The 20,132-nt window shown below is 44.3% G+C and overlaps 1 protein-coding gene across 1 annotated transcript; it reads left to right on the forward strand.

Moving 5' to 3' along the window:
* Positions 1 to 11,473: 11,473 nt before the first annotated feature.
* Positions 11,474 to 19,633, forward strand: FCAR (Fc fragment of IgA receptor). Its single transcript, XM_029924716.1, is given in 6 exon segments — positions 11,474 to 11,661; positions 12,073 to 12,108; positions 14,985 to 15,269; positions 16,883 to 17,170; positions 18,679 to 18,857; positions 18,859 to 19,633. Coding segments are annotated over 6 exon segments (858 nt in total). The 5' UTR covers positions 11,474 to 11,627; the 3' UTR covers positions 18,895 to 19,633.
* The last annotated feature ends 499 nt before the right edge of the window (positions 19,634 to 20,132 follow it).

The raw sequence follows: 20,132 nt of genomic DNA on the forward strand, positions 1-20,132 counted from the left end.
GGGTGTCATGCTAAGCGAAATAAGTCAGGCAGAGAAGGATAGATACCATATGTTTGCATTCATAGGTCTAACAGGAGAGACCTGGCAGGGGACCATGGGGAGAGGAAGGGGGAAAGAGAGCAGGGAAGAGTGAGGGACACAGATCAAGGGAGACTACTGAATACTGGAGACGAACCATGGACTGAAGGGGGAGGGGGAGAGGGGGAGGGGGAATGGTCATGGTGGGGGTCACTTGTGGGGAGAAGCACTGGGTGTTATATGGAAACTACTTTGACAATAAACTATTATAAAAAAAAGAGAGAGAGAAAAAAAAAGTAGGGCTCCTTGAAGAGAGGCTCCCATTCCTACCTGGGTTCTCCTTGCAGCAGGGTCCCAGGTGTGCTGGTCCATCTCCATGGCAGTGAGCATGTGACTCACACCTATGGAAAGAGAGATGCTCTGAGCTCCAGAATAACCAGGTTTCTGAGGCCCCAGAACAAAACAATACACGCCAATCAATAACTATGGGCATTGCAAATGCCATGAACAAATTAGCACTGAGAGACTTGGAGTCCACTCAGGAACTTAGTGACATAGCAGAACAGAAAGACTGAGAATAGTCCCACAAGAAAGGAAGGATCATATCATTGTCAAATTTAGCTGCTTTGATTCAGCAAGCCACAACAGTTAGAAACAAGCCTTATCAGAAAAGCACAGATGCCATCTATGTTTCTGAGAAAGGAACGGTTCAGCAGGCTGATGTACAAGACCTAAGTTGTCCAGCTACAGAAACCACAAAACTGCATATTATTTTTCAGACTTACTTGTGATATTTTAAAGATGCAATAAAAACTGTACTGGTGTGAGAGAGAAAAAAGAAAATAAATTTACAGGGACTTAAAAGTAATAAAACAGTTGGGAATAAATTTAACACAAAAGGTGAAAAAGCTATACTCTGAAAACTATAAGACTTTGATGAGAGAATACGAAGAAAACATAACACATGAAAAGATATCCCATGTTCATGGACTGGAAGAATATTATTGTTTAGATATCTATATTACCCATATTACCCAGATGTTCATGTTAGACAGATGTCTATAATAATGAGAATGGATAGATACATGGTGATGTATTCATGCAAGAAATTTTATATTGCAGTCCAAAAGAATGAAATAGAGCTATAAAAAATAATTATGTGTATATCATAGCAATATAAATGAAGTACAAAAAAGGATAGATGCAAAAGCTGGTAATTTTAAAAATATGAAACAACTATATATGTGGGTGCATACATCTATGTATGTGTGTAAAAATATAAATGTTTACATTTATACAACTACATGTATAAAGAGAGATAAGTGTCAAAACTATATTCACAATTACATATTTTACAAGGAGAGGTAAGTGCCTTAAAATTGTATTTCCAACAAATATCAAGATATGAGGTTAAAGGAGGATATGGGATAAGGAAAAGTATATAGGTTATCAGGTCATTGCATCTTCTTGTTTTAAGTTGGAGAGTTGCTGTTTTGGGCTTTTGATTATAAAATATTTTTGGGTGGGTTCTTTGATATACTTAATTGGCTATTGGAGAGTGAATATCCTATAACATCATATTAATGGATATTGATATATTTTTATAAAATTGAGAGAGAGACAGAGAGAGAGACAGAGAGAGAAACAGAGAGATAAATGATTCTCTGAGTTTGGATTTCTGGGTCATAAGATGAATTTCAGATAACACCATAAGATCCAGATTTTACATGCATTGTTCTTTGCTAATACAGTGAAACTCTATGACTCTAAATAACTGCATATTCCTTCTACAGGGAAGTTAAATAATTGTTAACAAGTATTAGCTCAATACTAGAAATATCATCTTAGAAAATCGTTTTGATTTATACAGTATACTTGTTTTTTATTTAAAATTTTTAATTTTATTTATTTTGGGAGAGTGCAAGCAGGGGAGGGGCAGAGAGATTAGGGAGACACAGAATCCGATGCAGTCTCTAGGATCTGAGCTGTCAGCACAGACTCCAACACGGGGCTCAAACTCATGAACCATCAAATCATGACCTGAGCTGAAGTCGAACACTTAACCGACTGAGCCACCCAGGGGCCCTAATTCTTTTTATAATAGTATCTACTGCATATGTTGCACACTACATATGAAGATTTTGAAGCTTAGATTTAAAAAAAAACTACTATCATTTGATCAGAGTATGAGGGATTGTGTCTGTGTTTTAAGTCTGACTACAGTAAACGATGCGACACAACAGCTCTAGTCTGAACAATTTCCAGGAAGCCTGGCCTGCTGTTATTACAAGGGTAGAAGGAAGTAGGAGAGGGAGCTTTAGAGTCATGTAGCATGAGAAAGACTCTACCAACTATTGCTAGCTCTGATGATGGAGGAAGGGGTCACAAGACAAGGAATACAGGCAGCTCCTAGGAGCTAGAAAAGACACAGGAGCAGATTCTACCCTTGAGCCTCTAGAAGGAGACAAAGAGTGAAGGAAGAAACATAGACAGATACATTCGCAGCAGGGACAGGTGCCCTTCCACTCTGACTTTGTTCAGACAGCTGAGAGAGTTTAGAACATGGTTTCCAGTTAATCTCCACACCCTCTTCTCTACCAGGAGAACCCAATGACACACCACATATGAGACCAAGTTTCAGGGTCAGGCTGGCCTTTCTTAGGCTGAATGCCCATGGGCCCTGGATCCTCTCCCCAGGTGACACCCACAGGTGTAGCGTCCCCTCCTACATGGCTCATCCCATGTAGTTGAACCACAATGTGGCCCTGAATACTATAGTCCCAGGTGGAGGAGCCAGTCACCAGCCCCTCTGTGTGGTGTGCTCTATGAGTTCCCAAAGCTGTTCAAGGTTGCTTGAGATGCTACAGGATTGCTGAGGTCAAAGCCCACAGAGAGATGCAAAGAGAAGAAGAGTCAATGTATGTCAATGGCCATAGAACATCTTCCATGTAAAGAGACACAGAAATGCAACGTGTACATGTGTGTATGCACGCACACGTGCACACACACACACACCCACACACACACACACAAAGGAGGGATGACAGAGAGAGACCGTCAGACAGACACTGGTTCAGTAACATAAAATGAAAGAAGAAAAAGGGATAGATAAGTGGAAAGAAAGATGGAGGGGGTAGATAAAAGCCCTAAAGTAGAGAGACCTGAGTGGGAGCACAAAGATAGAGTAAGACGGTAATTTGCGGCAGATTACAGAGATCCCAAAAGAAGACTAGGGACATAGAAGCAGAGAAAGTCACTGAGACGGTGGTAATAGAGATAGATAGATAGATAGATAGATAGATAGATAGATAGATAGATAGATGATAGATAGGTAGATAATGCAGAAATAGACAAGATGGAAAAAGAGACTCATGAAAGAAAAAGGCAGATCAAACTGATAGATCCCAGAGAGGCAGAGAGAGTAAGCCAACACAAAAGGGGTAATAATGGAGAAAGGGAAGGACAAGAAATAGAGGTGGACACAGTGGGCATTAGGCCCTGGGAGCAGGGAGAGAGAATTCTCAGTCAGTACACTGTGAGCAAGGAAGAACCTCTCTAACTTGACTACTCCATTTCCTCCAGGTCTACACAAGAAATCTCTCTGGGCCCAGCTAAGTGCCATCCTGAGTTCAGGAGAGAACATGACCCTGCCCTGCTGCTCAGAGAGAACCTTGACACGTACCATCTATCCAGGGATGGGCAGCTCCACGAGTGCTGGCTGGCTGAGGGGCAGAGGCATGGTGGTGCGTCCTGGGCCCACTTCCCTCTGGGTCCTGCAAGCCCAGCCCTGGGTGGTACCTGTATATGGCATGGCTCTTTCAACACCTCTCCCTGGGAGTGGTCAGGCCCAAGTGACCCACTGTGCCCTTCTGTCACAGGTGAGGAAGCACACAACGTGCTCTGTGCCCAGTGATTCAGGATATATCTGAAGTTCATATGTGAAGGGTCTTTCCGATAACAGGAGGATGCCTAGGAGTTCTGAAGAGAGAGAAACATAGATAAAGAAACAGGGACAGAAAGACTGAGGACTCACCTCCAGCCTCCTGTGTTGCTTGCACAGAGACCCACACTGGGGGTCTGTGCACACAGGAAGATGGAAAGGGGTCAAGGCAGACCCAAGAGGAGGAAAAAAGGGGCTCAGCTTGGGAATATCATCGTTGCATTCATTTCCCAGTGGCCCCTCCTGACCCCCCACCCATAGAGTGATCTCCAAGGTGGTACAGGTGCCTTTAGGGCAAGATCAAGAAGCCTCCTCTTAAGTAGAGGCCCCTTTTCATCCAACCTCTCCTATTTTCTCTCTGCATCTTGAAGTCGCAGGGAGTCAGTCCCCAGGGATTGTGGGGAGGGGTCCCAGGAGCTCCCAGGAACTCAGCATTAGATGGCAATGAGCTTCAGTGGGTAGAAGATGGGCAGCTCCACATCCCCGCTTCTCTCCTGACTTGTCTTCTAGGAAACTCGTCAGGTAGTTGCCTTCCATATGCAGAACCAAACTCCAAAACTGGTAACTGAAGGGTCTCTTTTATCCTTGTTTGTAGATAAAGAGAAGCCTTGGGTTCCAGTGTTGGCTCAGCCACCTGCCAGCTCTGTGATCTTGGACTTGTTACCTTCCCTTCTGATCCCCAGACTCTACAATAGCAGAAGGGGTCTGGGTCACCATGAGGCCAGGGAGGACTCTTAAACTCTAATTATTTTACAGCAGAGACCTCCTCCAAGAAAAGAGAGTGAAAATAAACCTAATCCGCTTGTCAGGATTAATGCCATACCTACTCTGTCCCCATTCCTAAGTCTAGATGAGAATCATGGGATCTTGGAGGAGAAAAAGGAAGGGAACAGGAGGTGGGGGGCAGGCAGTGCTTAGAGAAGTTCCGTTTGCCAAGAAATGAGCTCCTGTCTGTCAGGATACAACTCGAGTATGCTCAGGAGAGGGAGGGAGGACTCCGAAGCCAGTCTCTCACCCATACCTGTGAGTTCATTCAACCACTGTTCCAGTGCACATATATATCCGTGTGCTGAATATGCCATATGTAGTCATTTCCTCTTGGCACTACAACAAATTTCCACAAGCTCAGTGCATTAAAACAGCACAGTTTGTTTTATTTTTGAGAGAGAGAAAGAGAGAGACAGAGCACGAGCAGGGGAGGTGTAGAGAGAGGGACACAGAGGATCCAAAGCAGGCTCTTCACTGATAGCAGAGAGCAATGTGGGGCTCAAACTCACAAACCATGAGATGATGACCTGAGCCAAAATCAAGAGTTGGAGGCTTAACCAACTGAGCTACCCAGGCGCCCCCAAACAACACAGTTTATAAAATAATCTTATAGTTCTATAGGTCATAGTTCTGAAATGGGTCTCGTGAGGCTGAAACCAGGATGGCATCAGGCTGCATGTCTTCTGGAGGCTCTGCGGGACAACCCATTTCCTTGCCTTTCCAGCTTTTAGAGCCTTCCCATGTTCCTCTGCTCATGGTCCCCTTTTTCCATCTTCAAAGCCAACAATCGTTGGTCAAGTCTAAATCCCACCGAAACACTCAGACCCCCATTCCTTCATCACATCTCTTCTTTTCTTTTCTTTTTTTTATAGTTTATTTCAGGTTGGTTTCCATATAACACCCAGTGCTCTTCCCCACAAGTGCCTTCCTCCATGACCCTCACCTCCCTTCACCTTCCCCCTTCCCCCCTCAGCCCTGAGTCTGTTTTCAGTATTCAAGAGTCTCTCATGATTTGCATCCCTCCCTCCCTCTCCCTAACTCTTTTCCCCCCTTCCCCTCCCCGTGTTCCTCTGTTAAGTTTTTCCTGTTAGACTTATGAGTGAAAACATATGGTATCTGTCCTTCTCTGCCTGACTTATTTCGCTTAGCATGACACCCTCGAGTCCATCCACTTTGCTACAAATGGCCAGATTTCATTCTTTCTCATTGCCATGTAGTATGTCATTGTACACATAAACCACATCTTCTTGATCCACTCATCAGGTGATGGACATTTAGGCTCTTTCCATGATTTGGCTATTGTAGAAAGTGCTGCTATGAACATTGGGGTACATGTGCTCCTATGCATCAGCACTTCTGTATCTCTTGGGTAAATCCCCAGCAGTGTTATTACTGGGTCATAGAGGAGTTCTATTGTTAATTTTTTGAGGAGCCTCCACACTGTTTTCCGGAGCAGCTGCACCGGTTTACATTCCCACCAACAGTGTAGGAGGGTGCCTGTTTCTCCACATCCTCACCAGCATCTACAGTCTCTTGATTTGTTCATTTTAGCCACTCTGACTGGTGTGAGGTGGTATCTCAGTGTGGTTTTGTCACATCTCCTCTTCTATTAAGGACCCTTGTGATTACATTAGAACCATCCAGATAATCTGGGATAAACTCTTAATTTTAAAGTCAATGGATTAGCAACCTTAATTACATCTGCAACCATAATTTCTCCTTGTCATATAACATAACATAATTGTAATTTGTGGGGATTAGGACATGGAACTTTTGAAGGATGCTTGGGAAGCTGGTATTGCACCTTAAGTGGAAGGGCAGAAAATGAGAGCATGAATGAATGAATGATTCACTGTGAGGACACTATACATCAGATTTCAAATGAAGTGGTAGCTAGTGCTTTGTGAATGGTTTAGGGTGAGTAGCAAAGACTTTCTCAATCTTTGGGGAGTATTTAGTTCACGGCCGTAATGACAAGAAGTGTTTAATTCTTTGATGATTATTGGAAAGATATCCCAGAGCTATCACCCAAGAAGATACTAAGGTGAGAACAACCTTATGCTCAAGGAAGAAGAGTAAATGCTGCCGTGGAAATGGAGAGAATGACAAGGTCAATGTAAGGAGACAGAGAGGAACCAGATCGTATAAGAGAGAGGAGTAGGACCAAGGAAGGTGTGCTATATGTTCAGCCCCATTGCAAATCATATAAGCACCTGCTGGGAATCCATATATGATTAATAGTGACTTACATGAAAATGGGCTATAAGGTGTATAACTGGGAGCCACGAGACCACAGAAAATGCAATTGCCACCCTCCTGGTGAAATGTAATGCCGAGTTAGACACCAAATGAATGAAGTAGGTAAATGTTCTTGAGGTAGAACTATTTGAAGGAAAGTTCTGTTGGAACTGATTTTTCTTGGTTGCTTGCTCTTGGACTTACTAATTACTTTGTGCAATTAATCTTCACTGCACCTAAACCTATAGTTTTCAGGAGAGAGGAATCATGTGGGAGGGGAAGAGGCATGTGCAAATGCGGACGCTTAGTGTAACAGTATAGTATACGAGAAAGACAAAGGCACTTGGCTTCAAGTCACCATTTTCCTATTTCTGTATGATTAGCTCTTTTATCTTCTATTTTATCCACAATAAAATGAGGCTAAACCCCCCCCTTTTAGGTTCTCTAGGAGGATGAGGTCAGAACAAAAATGTGAAAGCATTTCACATGCTTCTGCAGCAGAGAAAGTAACGTCTACATGAGGTAAATTGCCCCCACTCCATTCTGCTCACCTCAGACCTCTACCTCACCCCTGCTTCCAATCATCTGTGAACATTAGATCCCTCAGAGGTGAATACCAGTATCCTTTTGAGTCAGTTCAAATCTTAGACTCAGAGACAGAAACAAGCACTACCTCGAGTCAACTTTCCTCTCACTTTCCAGAAGGACTGATTTTGTTGGGACAGTGAATGGACAACAACGAAATGAGTTTAGCCGTAGCCGGTAGAGAGAATCAGGCAGGCAGAGCAGTAACCTAATACATGACTCATGAGACCACGAGAAGTAAGCACATCGCACTGTGCATCCCTTGCTCACCCATCTTGTTATCACTTACTGCCTGTACAACCTAAAATAACTCTACTTACTTTGACCTTGGTTTCAACTTTTTCTTTTGTTAAAGACTTTAATTTTTCTTTTGTTAAAGAACCCTGTTTGATTCAGGGTTGAGGTAGAGATGCTGTATGTATTTATCCAACAATCAATAAATGGGAGGCAATCAATAAAGGAGAACTACCGTGGTTTTCTCTTTGTTGGATTCACATCGTCCTGCAGATAACCCTGGACACCCGCAGGTTCTGGCTGGGCCCTTAGTCTTCCTCGCCATCCTTCTGTTTTTCCTCTTTTGTTGCTGGTGCCATGCCAAAAAAAGTGAGTCTTGGGAAGAAGAGGCCAGTTGCCTTCTGAGCAGAGCAGGGAGCCAGGATGAGAGCGCTCGGGTGTGAGTTCGCTGTTTGCAGGCTGATGCCTGGCTCAAGGCAGGAGTCAGAGGTTGGGCTTTCTAGAGAGGACGCCAGTGCCCCCCACCCCATCCTCATCAATGGGATGGAAATAGGAAGGTATTAATGGGATGTGTCCGTGAACTTTAGAGAAGTAGAATTTCTGACTCTACTTTTGGCAGTAACTCCAGGCAATACTGCACCTCTCTGTGCATGGGTATCTGTATCTATTAAATGAGGACCCAGAAATGCCCTTCCAAGTGTTTTGGATGACTTCTATTCCCTACAGATGCTGCCATAATGAACAGTGAGCCTGAGGTGCACAGAATGGTGAGTAGGGAGGTAAGTCCTCCTCGACTCACCCTCTTCAGTGCTGTCTCACTTCCTCCGCATGCCCACAAATGTGTGCACACCCTCCTCCCAGTTCCCAATGCAGAACCTTCAGCAGAAGATGCACAGGAAGTGACGTACATACAGTTGGATCACTGCATTTTCACACAGCAGAAAACCACCCCCACTTCCCAGGGGCCCAAGGGACCCTCGATGCCAGTGTATACATGGAACTTGCAAGGCCAATTAATACTTGAATCCTATGGCCTGAGCACACCCAGAAAGACCCTGAGGAGGCTCTCCATGGATGCCATAGCTCTTTCTAAAACCCTGCTTGAAACTCCGTCCTAACAACAACTCATGTCTTCAGATTCACCTCCCCCTAAGATGAGATAAAAACCTCAGGATCCCCTAGAAAACATTTTTGGGACTGTTATCCTTGCTATTCTCATCTCTACCACCAATTCCCTAAGTTCCCTACCCTGCTCTGTGCTATGGTTGCAGGGGTAAATGGTAGGAGCTGACCCCCATTGATTTTGACTTTGGTTTCCTCGCTCTCTGGCTCCGTTGGACTCTGTCAATAGAGACCTCCCTGTAATTATGCTGAGTCAATTTCTTAGTGCTATTTTTAACTGCTACCATTTATATGATTCCACCTTAAAGTGAATTGTCCACATTCTATCAGAATCAACCATTATGACATTAAGAATTCTCCAAGACCATTTGCCTGGACAGGACCAACCACTTTACCCATAAATCAAGACAGGATGAGCAGTGTGAAGTAATGTATCCCCAGGCTAAGGTTGTAAATAATTTTGTTCTTTTGTTTTGTGGGCTAAACAACCGCATTTCTCTCACAGGCTAACATGTGAGACACACTGAGGGGTTAGAGGCATGTTTTATTAATGTTGATCATCTTTTCTCATTACAGAAAAGACATTCATTCTTTGTATACAATTTAGCTCTTGCCCCTTTGTATACAATTTGGAAAATAGATACAGAAAAAAGAAAAATCATCAATAAATTTATCATCGGATAGTCACTTTAAACACTCATTTCTTTTCATGTGTGTAGTTTGACAGACTTTTACGTATTTGCTCCTTTGCAACCACCATCTGTAACAAAATGTAGAATATTCTTAACACACCGGGAAACTTTCTTGGCTCTTTTCATGGGTAAGTTCTGACTTCCGTTACTATGCTACTATAAACAAATAAACAAAGCTACCATCTCTCTACCATTAATCATCTTCCTTCCTGGCTACTATTGAATTTCACCTACATGGAAGCATCTAGTATGTATTTTTGTGACTGGGTCCTTCCATTCAACATTACGTATTTGACATTTTATCATATCTTTACATGTGAAAGAAGGATTTTCCCTCCTGTGTAAGAATCCATTGTATGATTGTGTCACAGTTATGTATCTAGTTATGGAGAGTGTCCCAAACTCTTATGTCTTAATTTCTTGCACTCTTTTGTCCCTCCAGAATCACCCAGATAGATCTACCCAATCCTGCTGGAGTCTGGGAAGCCATGTTGGGGAGGCCCAGGCATCCCGCCGGAAGCTCTGGTTGCCAGAGAGCACCTGGCAGGTGTCCCCAGCATGGAGTCAGGTTCTCATCCATCACCTCTGCAGCTAACTCCTTCAGGGCACATCAGGGGGTCCCACGCACCCTATGTCTCAACTCAGTATAGACAGTTGCCCCCAAGGCTCAATCAAGGAAATACAGTAGCAGGAGGTGGATCTATCTAGATGAATCTGGAAAAAAACAACAGAGTACAAGAAATTAAGACATCAGAGTTTGGGAGACTCAGCAGTGAATATTTCCATGTATTCTCTGATGTACAATATAAAATAGTCCACATATCAGGATATACTAAGGAAAGCAGACTTCACCAGTTCTCAAAATGGGTCCCTCATCTCTTTTCAAGTCCACATTTCCCTCGAGAGTAAGTTCTGACTTCAGTCACTATGTTACTACAAACAAATAAGCAAATTCTTCATCTCTCTGTTAGTGGAATGTAACGTGTTTGTCATGTTCATTTTGTCCCAGGATGACGTGACCAAGTAACCCTTGCATCTCCCCTGAAGAGTCCAAAACATGCTTCAGAGATGGATTTTTTTTTGGATGTTTAGCCTTTAGATTCTGCTTTGTGTCCTCTTAGGTGCAGTATCTTAGGCAAAGTCACTTCTCTGAAAGACTCATCTTCACTATTTTAAAAATCTGACTGTCAGTGGCGCCTTCCAAAAGATGGGAGAGGCCCAGGACATTTGGTATGTTGAAAGACAAGAGTGATGTATTACAGTGAAAATGAAGTATAGATGGTAGAGAATTTGATTTTGAATATCTGGCTTCCCATCCCTGAAGGGTTTGTGATGTCAGGAGTCTACAGCTAAATATCTATCTATCTATCTATCTATCTATCTATCTATCTATCTATCTATCCCAAGATCTGTATCTAGATATACAGATAGATAGAGATATGGATATACAAGTAGGTACAGTTGTAAGAGTTTCTTTCTTTCCTGATGATGAGTAGCTCCTGAGAAGATTCCTCTACATGCTGGCATTGAGAAAATCCCCAGTGTAGGAGTACACTGTATACTGTCTCGCCGATCAAGCCCAAGTGAATACACTCAGCCCCTGAATTCCAGAGAGGATTCGTGGGTCCACAGCAGGCAAGGCCACGTGGCTGCTGACTAATGGACCAATGGAGGACCTCTGTCTGTTTGGCACCATCTTACATTCTGCCCCATGGCCTTCCACTTGGATGTGGGATCTGGTTCGAATAAGGGTTCGGGCCCCATTAGACATTGGTTGAGGAAAACACTCACTTCTCATTGAAAATTTAAACAGAATGATTGGTCTCCTCTCGGGCCCCACCCAAAAGCTATCCAGAACTAAGTTCTTTAGGAAGAAACCATTACTCGTGAGGTAATAGATGTAGAAATTCTCTGACAAGGGACTCTGACTTCATACTTCCTGCTGATCTATCTTACTGCCTTGTGAGGATCTGGCCTTCGGCTAATGTGCCCCAACAAGGAACTAACTGGGCTGAGGCTGGGACAGAATCATGGCCCCCAGAGACACCATTCTTCTCTGTCTTGGTGAGTCCTGAATTGCAAGTGGCTCGGTGGGGGAACGGAAGAGAGGGAGTCCCGAAACAGTCCATGTCCCTCTTACTGTGAGGATTCAGTGACTTTGTGGCTGCCAAGGAGATTCTGGGCTCCTTAGTGGAGAGTTGGCCTTTGCCCAGATGTCTGACTGCCCAAGCACAAGTGGCTTGTGGGCCTGTTCAACCCGTCTCATACTGTCTAGAGATTCAGGGTGGGTCCAGCTTTCCTATGGATCAGAGCCTTGGGGCCTGCAGTCTAGGAGATAAAACTAAAAGATGAGCCTGAATGCTATCCTTTCTGGGGGAGGGGATGACACCCTGCATGCCATTAATCAGGGTGAATTGAAACAAGGACTATTGTTGAAACCAGAAAACTGATCTTTTTTGAATGTTTCTCTTCTAGTGCTCTGTCTGAGCCAGAAGATTCGGGCACAGGAAGGTAAGTGTTCCCCTAAATCTTTCCCAGATACCTTCTACCTTGGAACAGAAGGGTTAGAAGGACAGTCAAAAGCCCAATGAATTCCAATTTTATTCCCCATCTGAGCCATCTCTGCTGTGTTTCCCTCTCCAGACCCCTCAAACGCATCATGCTCAGCCCTGGGTTTGGTGTTTGCTTCCCTGAAGCTGTCTGTCCCATATCAATGACATGTATTTCACTGACTGTTCACAGCTGCAAGGGTGAGGAAGTTGGGAGCCATCGGTGATTGCACAATATCTGTCCCCATGTCAGACCTACTTGTTTTCACAACCTCTTTCTCTCCACTACATACACTTTGCTTCACTCAGCAAGATGTTGCCTTAGTCCTGCCCTCCTGTGCAGTCTGTGTGCAAGTAGCTCTCAGTTAAACTGTACATTCAGTCACCTCAGCTACTGCCTTGGCCTTTCCTAATGGATGGAATCCCATGTCTATCCAGGTCTTCTCTCTTCCAGTTCCTTCTAAAGACTATAACCTGAATTACTTGTGTGTTTAAAACACAAATACGTTTATCACCCTTGTAGAACCCATCAGGGGTCTAACTTCAGATAAGCCTACTGATGTGGCCATGGCCAGGGCTCTCTGGCTGTGCCGGCTGGGCTGCTCCTGCTCACCCAAGCCCATCTTCCATTCTCCCAGTGAGCCTCTGCTCCTCTCTCACTCTGACCTTGTTTTCGTTTGTCCCATACCTATCTGCACTTTATTATCCAGGACCTTCTCTTGTTGTTCCTGTGATCCACACTGCTCCCAACCTGCCTGTCCACATTGCCTAGAGTACTCATCTTCATGTATCAGCTGAGGCCTCACGTCTGTTATCAGATTTCCAAGATCCGTGTCTCTACACTTCCGACTGTATGTCACGACCTCCAATTATATACTTGCCAATTTTTAATGTTTATTTTTGAGAGAGAGACAGAGCGTGGATGGGGGAGGGGCAGAGAGCGAGGGAGACACAGAATCAGAAGCAGGCTCCAGGATCTGAGCGGTCAGCACAGAGCTCGACATGGGGCTTGAACTCAGACTGCAAGATCATGACCTAAGCCAAAGTCGATGCTCAACAAACTGAGCCACCCCAGTGCCCCTACACTTGCCTATTTTTAAAAGTAGTATCTGTCATTTCTCACATTATCATTCCTCTAAGTCTTAACCAGACTGGGTAGGTCAGAGTTTCCCAACCTCAGTTCTATTGACATTTGGGAGCAGATAATCCTTTGTTTGGATGGAGGTCCTGTGCATTGTAAGATTTCTGGCCTTTACCCAGTAGATGCCAACAGTACCTCCTGACCCCATGTGACAGCCAAAAATGTCCCCAGGCATTACCACATTGTTCCCTGGGAGGCAAAATTGCCTTCTGTTGAGAACCACTAGTTTGGGTCATGATGTTAAATAAGCACTGTATCTGCATTAATGGAGATATCCATTATCTCTCCATCTATTTTGGAAAAACAAAAGCACAGAGGTACTGGTGAGTGAATACTATTAAATAAAAGGAAGTTCTGCGGTTTTTGGTAAATACAGTCCACACCTTCCACAGCCACCTGTAGCAAGTTGGTCTTCCCTGATGGCAATCCTCATGAGAATGGCAAATTCCCTTTATATCCCCCCCTCATAGAGCTGCACTTGAGCACAGAACTATGAGGTCTAAAAAGGTGATAAACCTGATAAAGGAACCAGCAGGTTTGGAGTTGTTCCTGAGGGTTGCCATGGCAACAGAACACCAAACAGACTTTGTGGCAGACTAGTGGTTGCTTAGGGCTGTGAGAAGGAGTGACCTCGGTGTATTCAGGGTCTCCTTTGGGGTGATAAAAATGCAAACAGAGGTGATGATTGGACAACATTATGAATGCACCAAATACCACTTTAAAAATAATTAATTGTATGCTATGTGAATCTCACCTCAAAAAGAAAATAAACATGAAAAGGAGTTCAGTTCCTCAAAAGGCTGAACATAGAATCATCATTTGATCTAGCAATTCCACTCCTACGTATACAACCAAAGGAATTGAAAGCAGGAACTCGAAAGATATTTGTACACCAATACTCAGAGCAGCATTATTCACAACAGCCAAAGATGTAAACAACCCAAATATCCATTGACATGAGTGAATAATCAAAATGTGATCTACACATACAAGGGAATGCTATTTGGCCATTAAAAAGAAGGGTATCCTGACATGTGCTACAACATGCATGAACCTCGAAGATATTATGCTAAGTGAAATACACCAGACATGGAAAGACAAATATTTGATACAGGTACCTTGAATAGGCAAATTCATAGATAGGAAGTAGATCAGATGTTCTTGGTGGCAGAGGAAGGAGAGAATGGAGAGTTACTGCTTAATAGTTACAGAGTTTCTATTTGGAGTCATGAAAAAAATTCTGAAAATAGAGGTCATGGTTGTGCAGTATGATGAATGTAATTAATGCCATTGAACTGTACACTTAAGAAATGGTCGAGGGGCCCCTGGGTGGCTCAGTGCATTGAGCAGTTGACTTGACTTCAGCTCAGATCATGATCCCAGGGTGTGGGACTGAGCCCTGGGTCCATGCTCAGCATGGAGCCTCCTTGGGATTCTCTCTCTCCCTCTGCCCCTCTGCCCCACTTGTGCTCTCTCTCACTTTCTCTAAATTAAAAAAAATTTTTTAAATGGTTGAAATGGTGAATTTTATGTTATATGTATTTTTCTACAATTAGAATATACCAAAAAATATTTTAAAAAGGAAGGAATCTTAGGTCTTTCACACCTTCATTTATTTGTGTTTCCCCCACAGAGAAGAAAACCACTATGGTTTCTCCATGGCGGGCCACTTGAGTCTGGACTCTATTTTCTTCCAGGGGATTTTCCTGTTCCTATTATATCTGCCACACCTGGTTCTATGGTTCCCTGGAATGAGTCTGTGAAGATCCTGTGTTGGGGAACTCCCGAGTCTTACTTGTACCAACTGGAAATCCTGAGAAACTCCACATTTGAGGTGGTGGAGAAGAAATTGGGATTTCAGGAGAAGGCTGAATTCCTCATTAGCCACGTGAATATGAACACTGCAGGGCGTTATCAGTGCCAATACAGGAAAGAGTACAAATTATCGGAGCCCAGTAAAGCCCTGGAGCTGGTGGTGACAGGTGAGAACACATCCAGTGTCTTCAGCCCTCGGGTGTTCTTTCTTTGTAATTCTTTCAAAGACTTGACTTTTAGAACGGTTTGGGTTTACAGAAAAGTTGAGAAGATAGGACAGAGCATTCCCATAGAGTCACCCACTCTCCCCTGCTGTTAACATCTTCCATTAGTATGGTTCTTTTCTTCCTATTAATGAGCCAATATGGGTAACTTAGCATGTGCTGAGGTCCACGGTTTACTTAGGTTTCCTTAGCTTTTACCCAGTGTCCTTCATCTGTCCCAGGGTCCTATCCCACACTGCATGTAGTTATCATGTCTGCTTAGGTTCCTCTTGGACGTGGAAGTTTTGAGGAGTGCTGGCCAGGTGTTTTGTAGAATAGCCCACTGTTGCAAGTGGTCTGGTGTTTTAAGACAGGGGTAGTGGGGTAACTGGGAGGGAGACCCCAGAAGCACAGTGCCATTTCCACCACATCACAGTGTGGGCACACACCACGCCAGCGAATGTGGCTGTTGATGCTGAGACCGAGCGCCTGCGTGAGGCAGCACATGCAGGCTCTCTCCCAGCTCTTCCCACCTGGGAGGGAGTCACTATGTGCAGCCTGTACCCGCGGAGGAAGAGGTAGTTATGCTCCTATGCTCCCTGCACCAGTGCAGCCCTTGGTTTTAACCCTCTGTCTGGCTTGAGCCTGTGCTTCTAGAAGCATCTTTTTTCCAGAAGAGTTCACCCTGAATTTCCAGGTCTATTTGCTGACATTCTTTTACATAATGTGGTCTCTCTCTGCCCTTGACATAGCTCCTCAAACTCTTTGGATGCTCTCCCCCCTTTTCCTTGACATGTGGGTTGCAATATTGTGATTTATAGTAAGAACTATATATTTGGTCTTAGTTCCTGTTCTTGCCACAGAGTTCCTAAATCCCTTGGAATTTCCTGAGTGATATGAATGACAAAGATGTAACAAACCCCTTTCTACCACTCCTGAGTTAGGTCAAGGAGGTGACTCTAGGATTACCTGGGGGGGGGGGGGCTGCTGGAGATTGAATCAGTCACTAATGGCCAAAGATTCAATCAGTCATGCCTATGTAATGAAGGCTCCATAAGAACCCAAAAGGAGAGATTCCAGATCGGTGAGCACGTGGAGGTGCCGGTAGAGCAGTGCACCAGGATATGACACCTGGACTTATGCCTCTCTACCATTTGGCTGTCCCTGATTTCATACTTTATAACAGACAGTGATCTACTGAGTAAACTGATAGAATTATGGGATGTCCAGTGGGTGTCTCAGAATTTCTTGGTGGTGTGGGCGAAAGCTCTACAGGTCTAATTGGGAACAGAACATCATGTAGGTCTTGTGACTTTAGAAACAAGATCTCTATCTCTTGAAGATGACATCTCATCCAAACCCCACAGGCTGCTTATTTGCTCAGCTCTGTCTGCAATAATTTGGGATGGAGTGTATGTCCATCCGGAAGTAGTAAAATAGGAAGTTCCCAGCTCCCATTCCTTTGGATCAAGGAATATCAGCGTCTTTCCTTCCCTTAGGATGGCCCAACATGGCTGTTGGGGATAAAAGGAAAAGGGTGAAAAATCTTGCTAATACCTCACTGTCTTTTCTTTAAGGCTCATATGACAAACCCTCCCTCTCAGCAGACCAAGGTGTGGTGGTGGTACTGGGAGACAATATTTCCCTGCAGTGCAGCTCAACACACAACCCATTTGATAGATTTTCACTGACCAAAGAAGGAGGAGCCACCCTGTCACAGCCCCAAAATGGAGTACACCAAGGCAACTTCGTTCTAGGTCCTGTGAATCTCAGCTTCTCAGGAAACTACAGGTGCTATGGTTGGTACAGTAGCAGCCCTTATGTGTGGTCGGCCCCCAGTGATGCTCTGGGGCTTGTGGTCACAGGTAGGTGCACCCCAGCCCCGAGTCCTCCTTCTCAAGGCCTTGGCATCAGGCAGGAATATGGAGCGGTGCACTGAGAAAAAACAGTGGGGTGGTAGAGGGCTATTAATGGAAGGACTATTGCTGGGAAGTGGGGATCTACCCAAGGGATACAGAAGTGCTGATGCATAGGGGCACATGTACCCCAATGTTTATAGCAGCACTTTCTACAATAGCCAAATCACAGAAAGAGCCTAAATGTCCATCAAAGGATGAATGGATCAAGAAGATGTGGTATATATACACAATGGAGTACTATATGGCAATGAGGAAGAATGAAATCTGGCCATTTGTAGCAAAGTGGATGGACCTCGAGGGTGTCATGCTAAGTGAGATAAGTCAGGCAGAGAAGGACAGATACCATATGTTCTCACTCCTAGGTCTAACAGGAGAAACTTAGCAGAGGACCATGGGGAGGGGAAGGGGGAAAAAGAGTGAGGGAGAAGGAGGGAGGCAAGCCATGAGAGGCTCTTGAATACTGAGAACAAACTCAGGGCTGATGGGGGAGGGGGAGAGGGGAAGAGGTGTGAGGGGCATGGAGGGGCACTTGTGGGGAAGAGCACTGGGTGTTATATGGAAACCAATTTGACAATAAACTATAAATAAATTTTTTAAAAAAAACAAAGGACTGTGAAGAGAAAAAGACATTCATCCATGTCCCATTCAGCCTTCACACCCTCGCTTAGAGTTCGCAGACAGTGCCCTTGAAAACCACGTGGTCTGCTGAGAATGGAGAGGCCAACGTTCAGACTCATGTGAAGGGTGTTGTTGAGACACAGATCCCAGACACCACCTTAGACTGACCCGCCTCTCTTTTTTCACATGCTTAGTTGCATCTGGGAACCCTTAAACTAATCTTCACTACTAGGCTCCGCTCTGATTGGCTAGAAGCTCTAGCACGAGATCCATTATTATAGTGTTTGCATCGCTCAGCTCAGCAAGACAAGTTACAGAAAAGAAAGTAACTGCTGAGTGAGGCGACCACTTTCATCTCTCTCATCCACATTGCTGCAAATGGCAAGATTTCATTCTTTTTATCACTAGGTAATATTCTGTTGCATGTATACACCACATCTTCTTATCCATCCGCCAGTCAATGGACATTTGAACTCTTTCTGTAATTTGGCTGTTGTTGATAGTGCTGCTACAAACATGGGGGTAACTGTAGAGGATATAGTTCAGGAGCAGAGCATTTGACTGCAAGGCTTTGACTAGACTTTGAGGGAAGTCAGTACATGAAGAGGGAATGAAGAGCAAACACAGCATCCCCACAGTCACCTCCTTTCCTGTTCACCGGAGGCCCCTTGGACCCAGGCTTACTAAGTATGGCACTCATGCATGCATGAGCTCACTGAGGAGGGGGGTTGAGTGGGACCACAAACAGGGAAGTGAGTTCCCTTTTCAGGGCTCTGGGTTGGGATGAAACTGAACATGACCAATGATTGCTCATCTCCTTTGAATTATGTCCACAGATAGAATGAATCAAGATCACACAATGGAGAATTTGATCCGAATGGGCATAGGAGGACTGGTTCTTGTGGCTCTCTTGGCCCTAGTCATTGAAAATTGGCACAACCATCGGGTCCCAAACAAGGAAGACTGGCCAGATTTTCCTGAACTGAGCCGGAGTAAACACAAATGTCAGACAGACTCGACCTCTGGATAAAACCCTAAGAGCTACCAGGTAGACACCTGTCACTGAAATAGAAATGAGTCAGCTCTTGCAGAGTCCTGTGGAGCCACCGGGAGAACATAAGGGAGAAAGAGGCACTAACAATTTTGGATCCATTTTCAAACCAACCCATGGTGTTTTCTCTTATGGATCTAATATGATCGTGCACCACCCTTCTAGATGTTGGTGATAAAATCCTCGGTACAGTCTTGTCTTAACTCAAGACAAGTGAGTTTCCAGAGACAAAAATCAAAGTATTCCTAGTTCTCAGTACTGACTGTTCTTTCCCAGCCTCTACAGAAGGGCTGGCTCAGGGCTTCAATCTGTCTTGAATTTACCACCCAAACCGGGTACCCTCACATCCTCCTGGGTAAGACCTTGACCCTTAGAATGCCATTAATTATTAATGTCACCAATTAATTATCAATACCGTCCATTCAACGTACCACATATCCTATGACATGAGTGCTCCTAGTTTTCGCTACACTGACATTTGTGTTAACACATATTTTCCCTGTTGCTAAGAAGACTCTCCTGTGCTGAGGAAACTAACGTTTCAAAAGGTCTCATGCCTCCAGGGCAAAGTCGATAGACTTGTGAAAATGGCCCCAACAATGGTCTCCTCTGAGTTTTCTCACTTCTTTGAGCTGCTTAGTCTACTGACCCAGCTCTTTGTAGTATCTGTCATGAGGTATGCAAAACATAAACTACTGGAAATATTTATTGAGATTATGAATAAATAAGTTGATGAAGGACATGTTAGATATTGGGCCACATAAAACCATGAGGAAGTGCCACAGTTTCAGCGTAAGGCTAAACAGAGATTTTACATCAGAGCCAGGATTGGGACCTGAGAGATGTAATGGGATTTGATTCCACAGAGGGATAAGATTAGATTCACACTCAGTTTTGTCTACGCCAGGGCCTTGTGTGGAAAAACATACTGTAAACCTGGGAATAAAAAGATCCTTCCCTCCCAGAAAAAAGACGATGTTATCTGGTAGCCATGATGACAAAGAGCCACCAGAGCCAGTTTTTTCTTTGTTGACATTTATTTATATTTGAGAGTCAGAGAGAGACAGTGTGATCAGGGCAGGGGCAGAGAGAGAGGGAGACACAGAATCCGAAGCAGGCTCCAGGCTCCGAGCTGTCAGCACAGACATGGGACTTAGACCCACCGACTGTGAGATCATGACCTGAGCTGAAGTCGGACTCTTAATGGACTGAGCCCCGTGGGCACCCTGGTGTTGCTGC

This window comes from Suricata suricatta, chromosome 16 (genome assembly GCF_006229205.1).
Source record: "Suricata suricatta isolate VVHF042 chromosome 16, meerkat_22Aug2017_6uvM2_HiC, whole genome shotgun sequence".
NCBI classification, from domain to species: Eukaryota; Metazoa; Chordata; class Mammalia; order Carnivora; family Herpestidae; genus Suricata; species Suricata suricatta.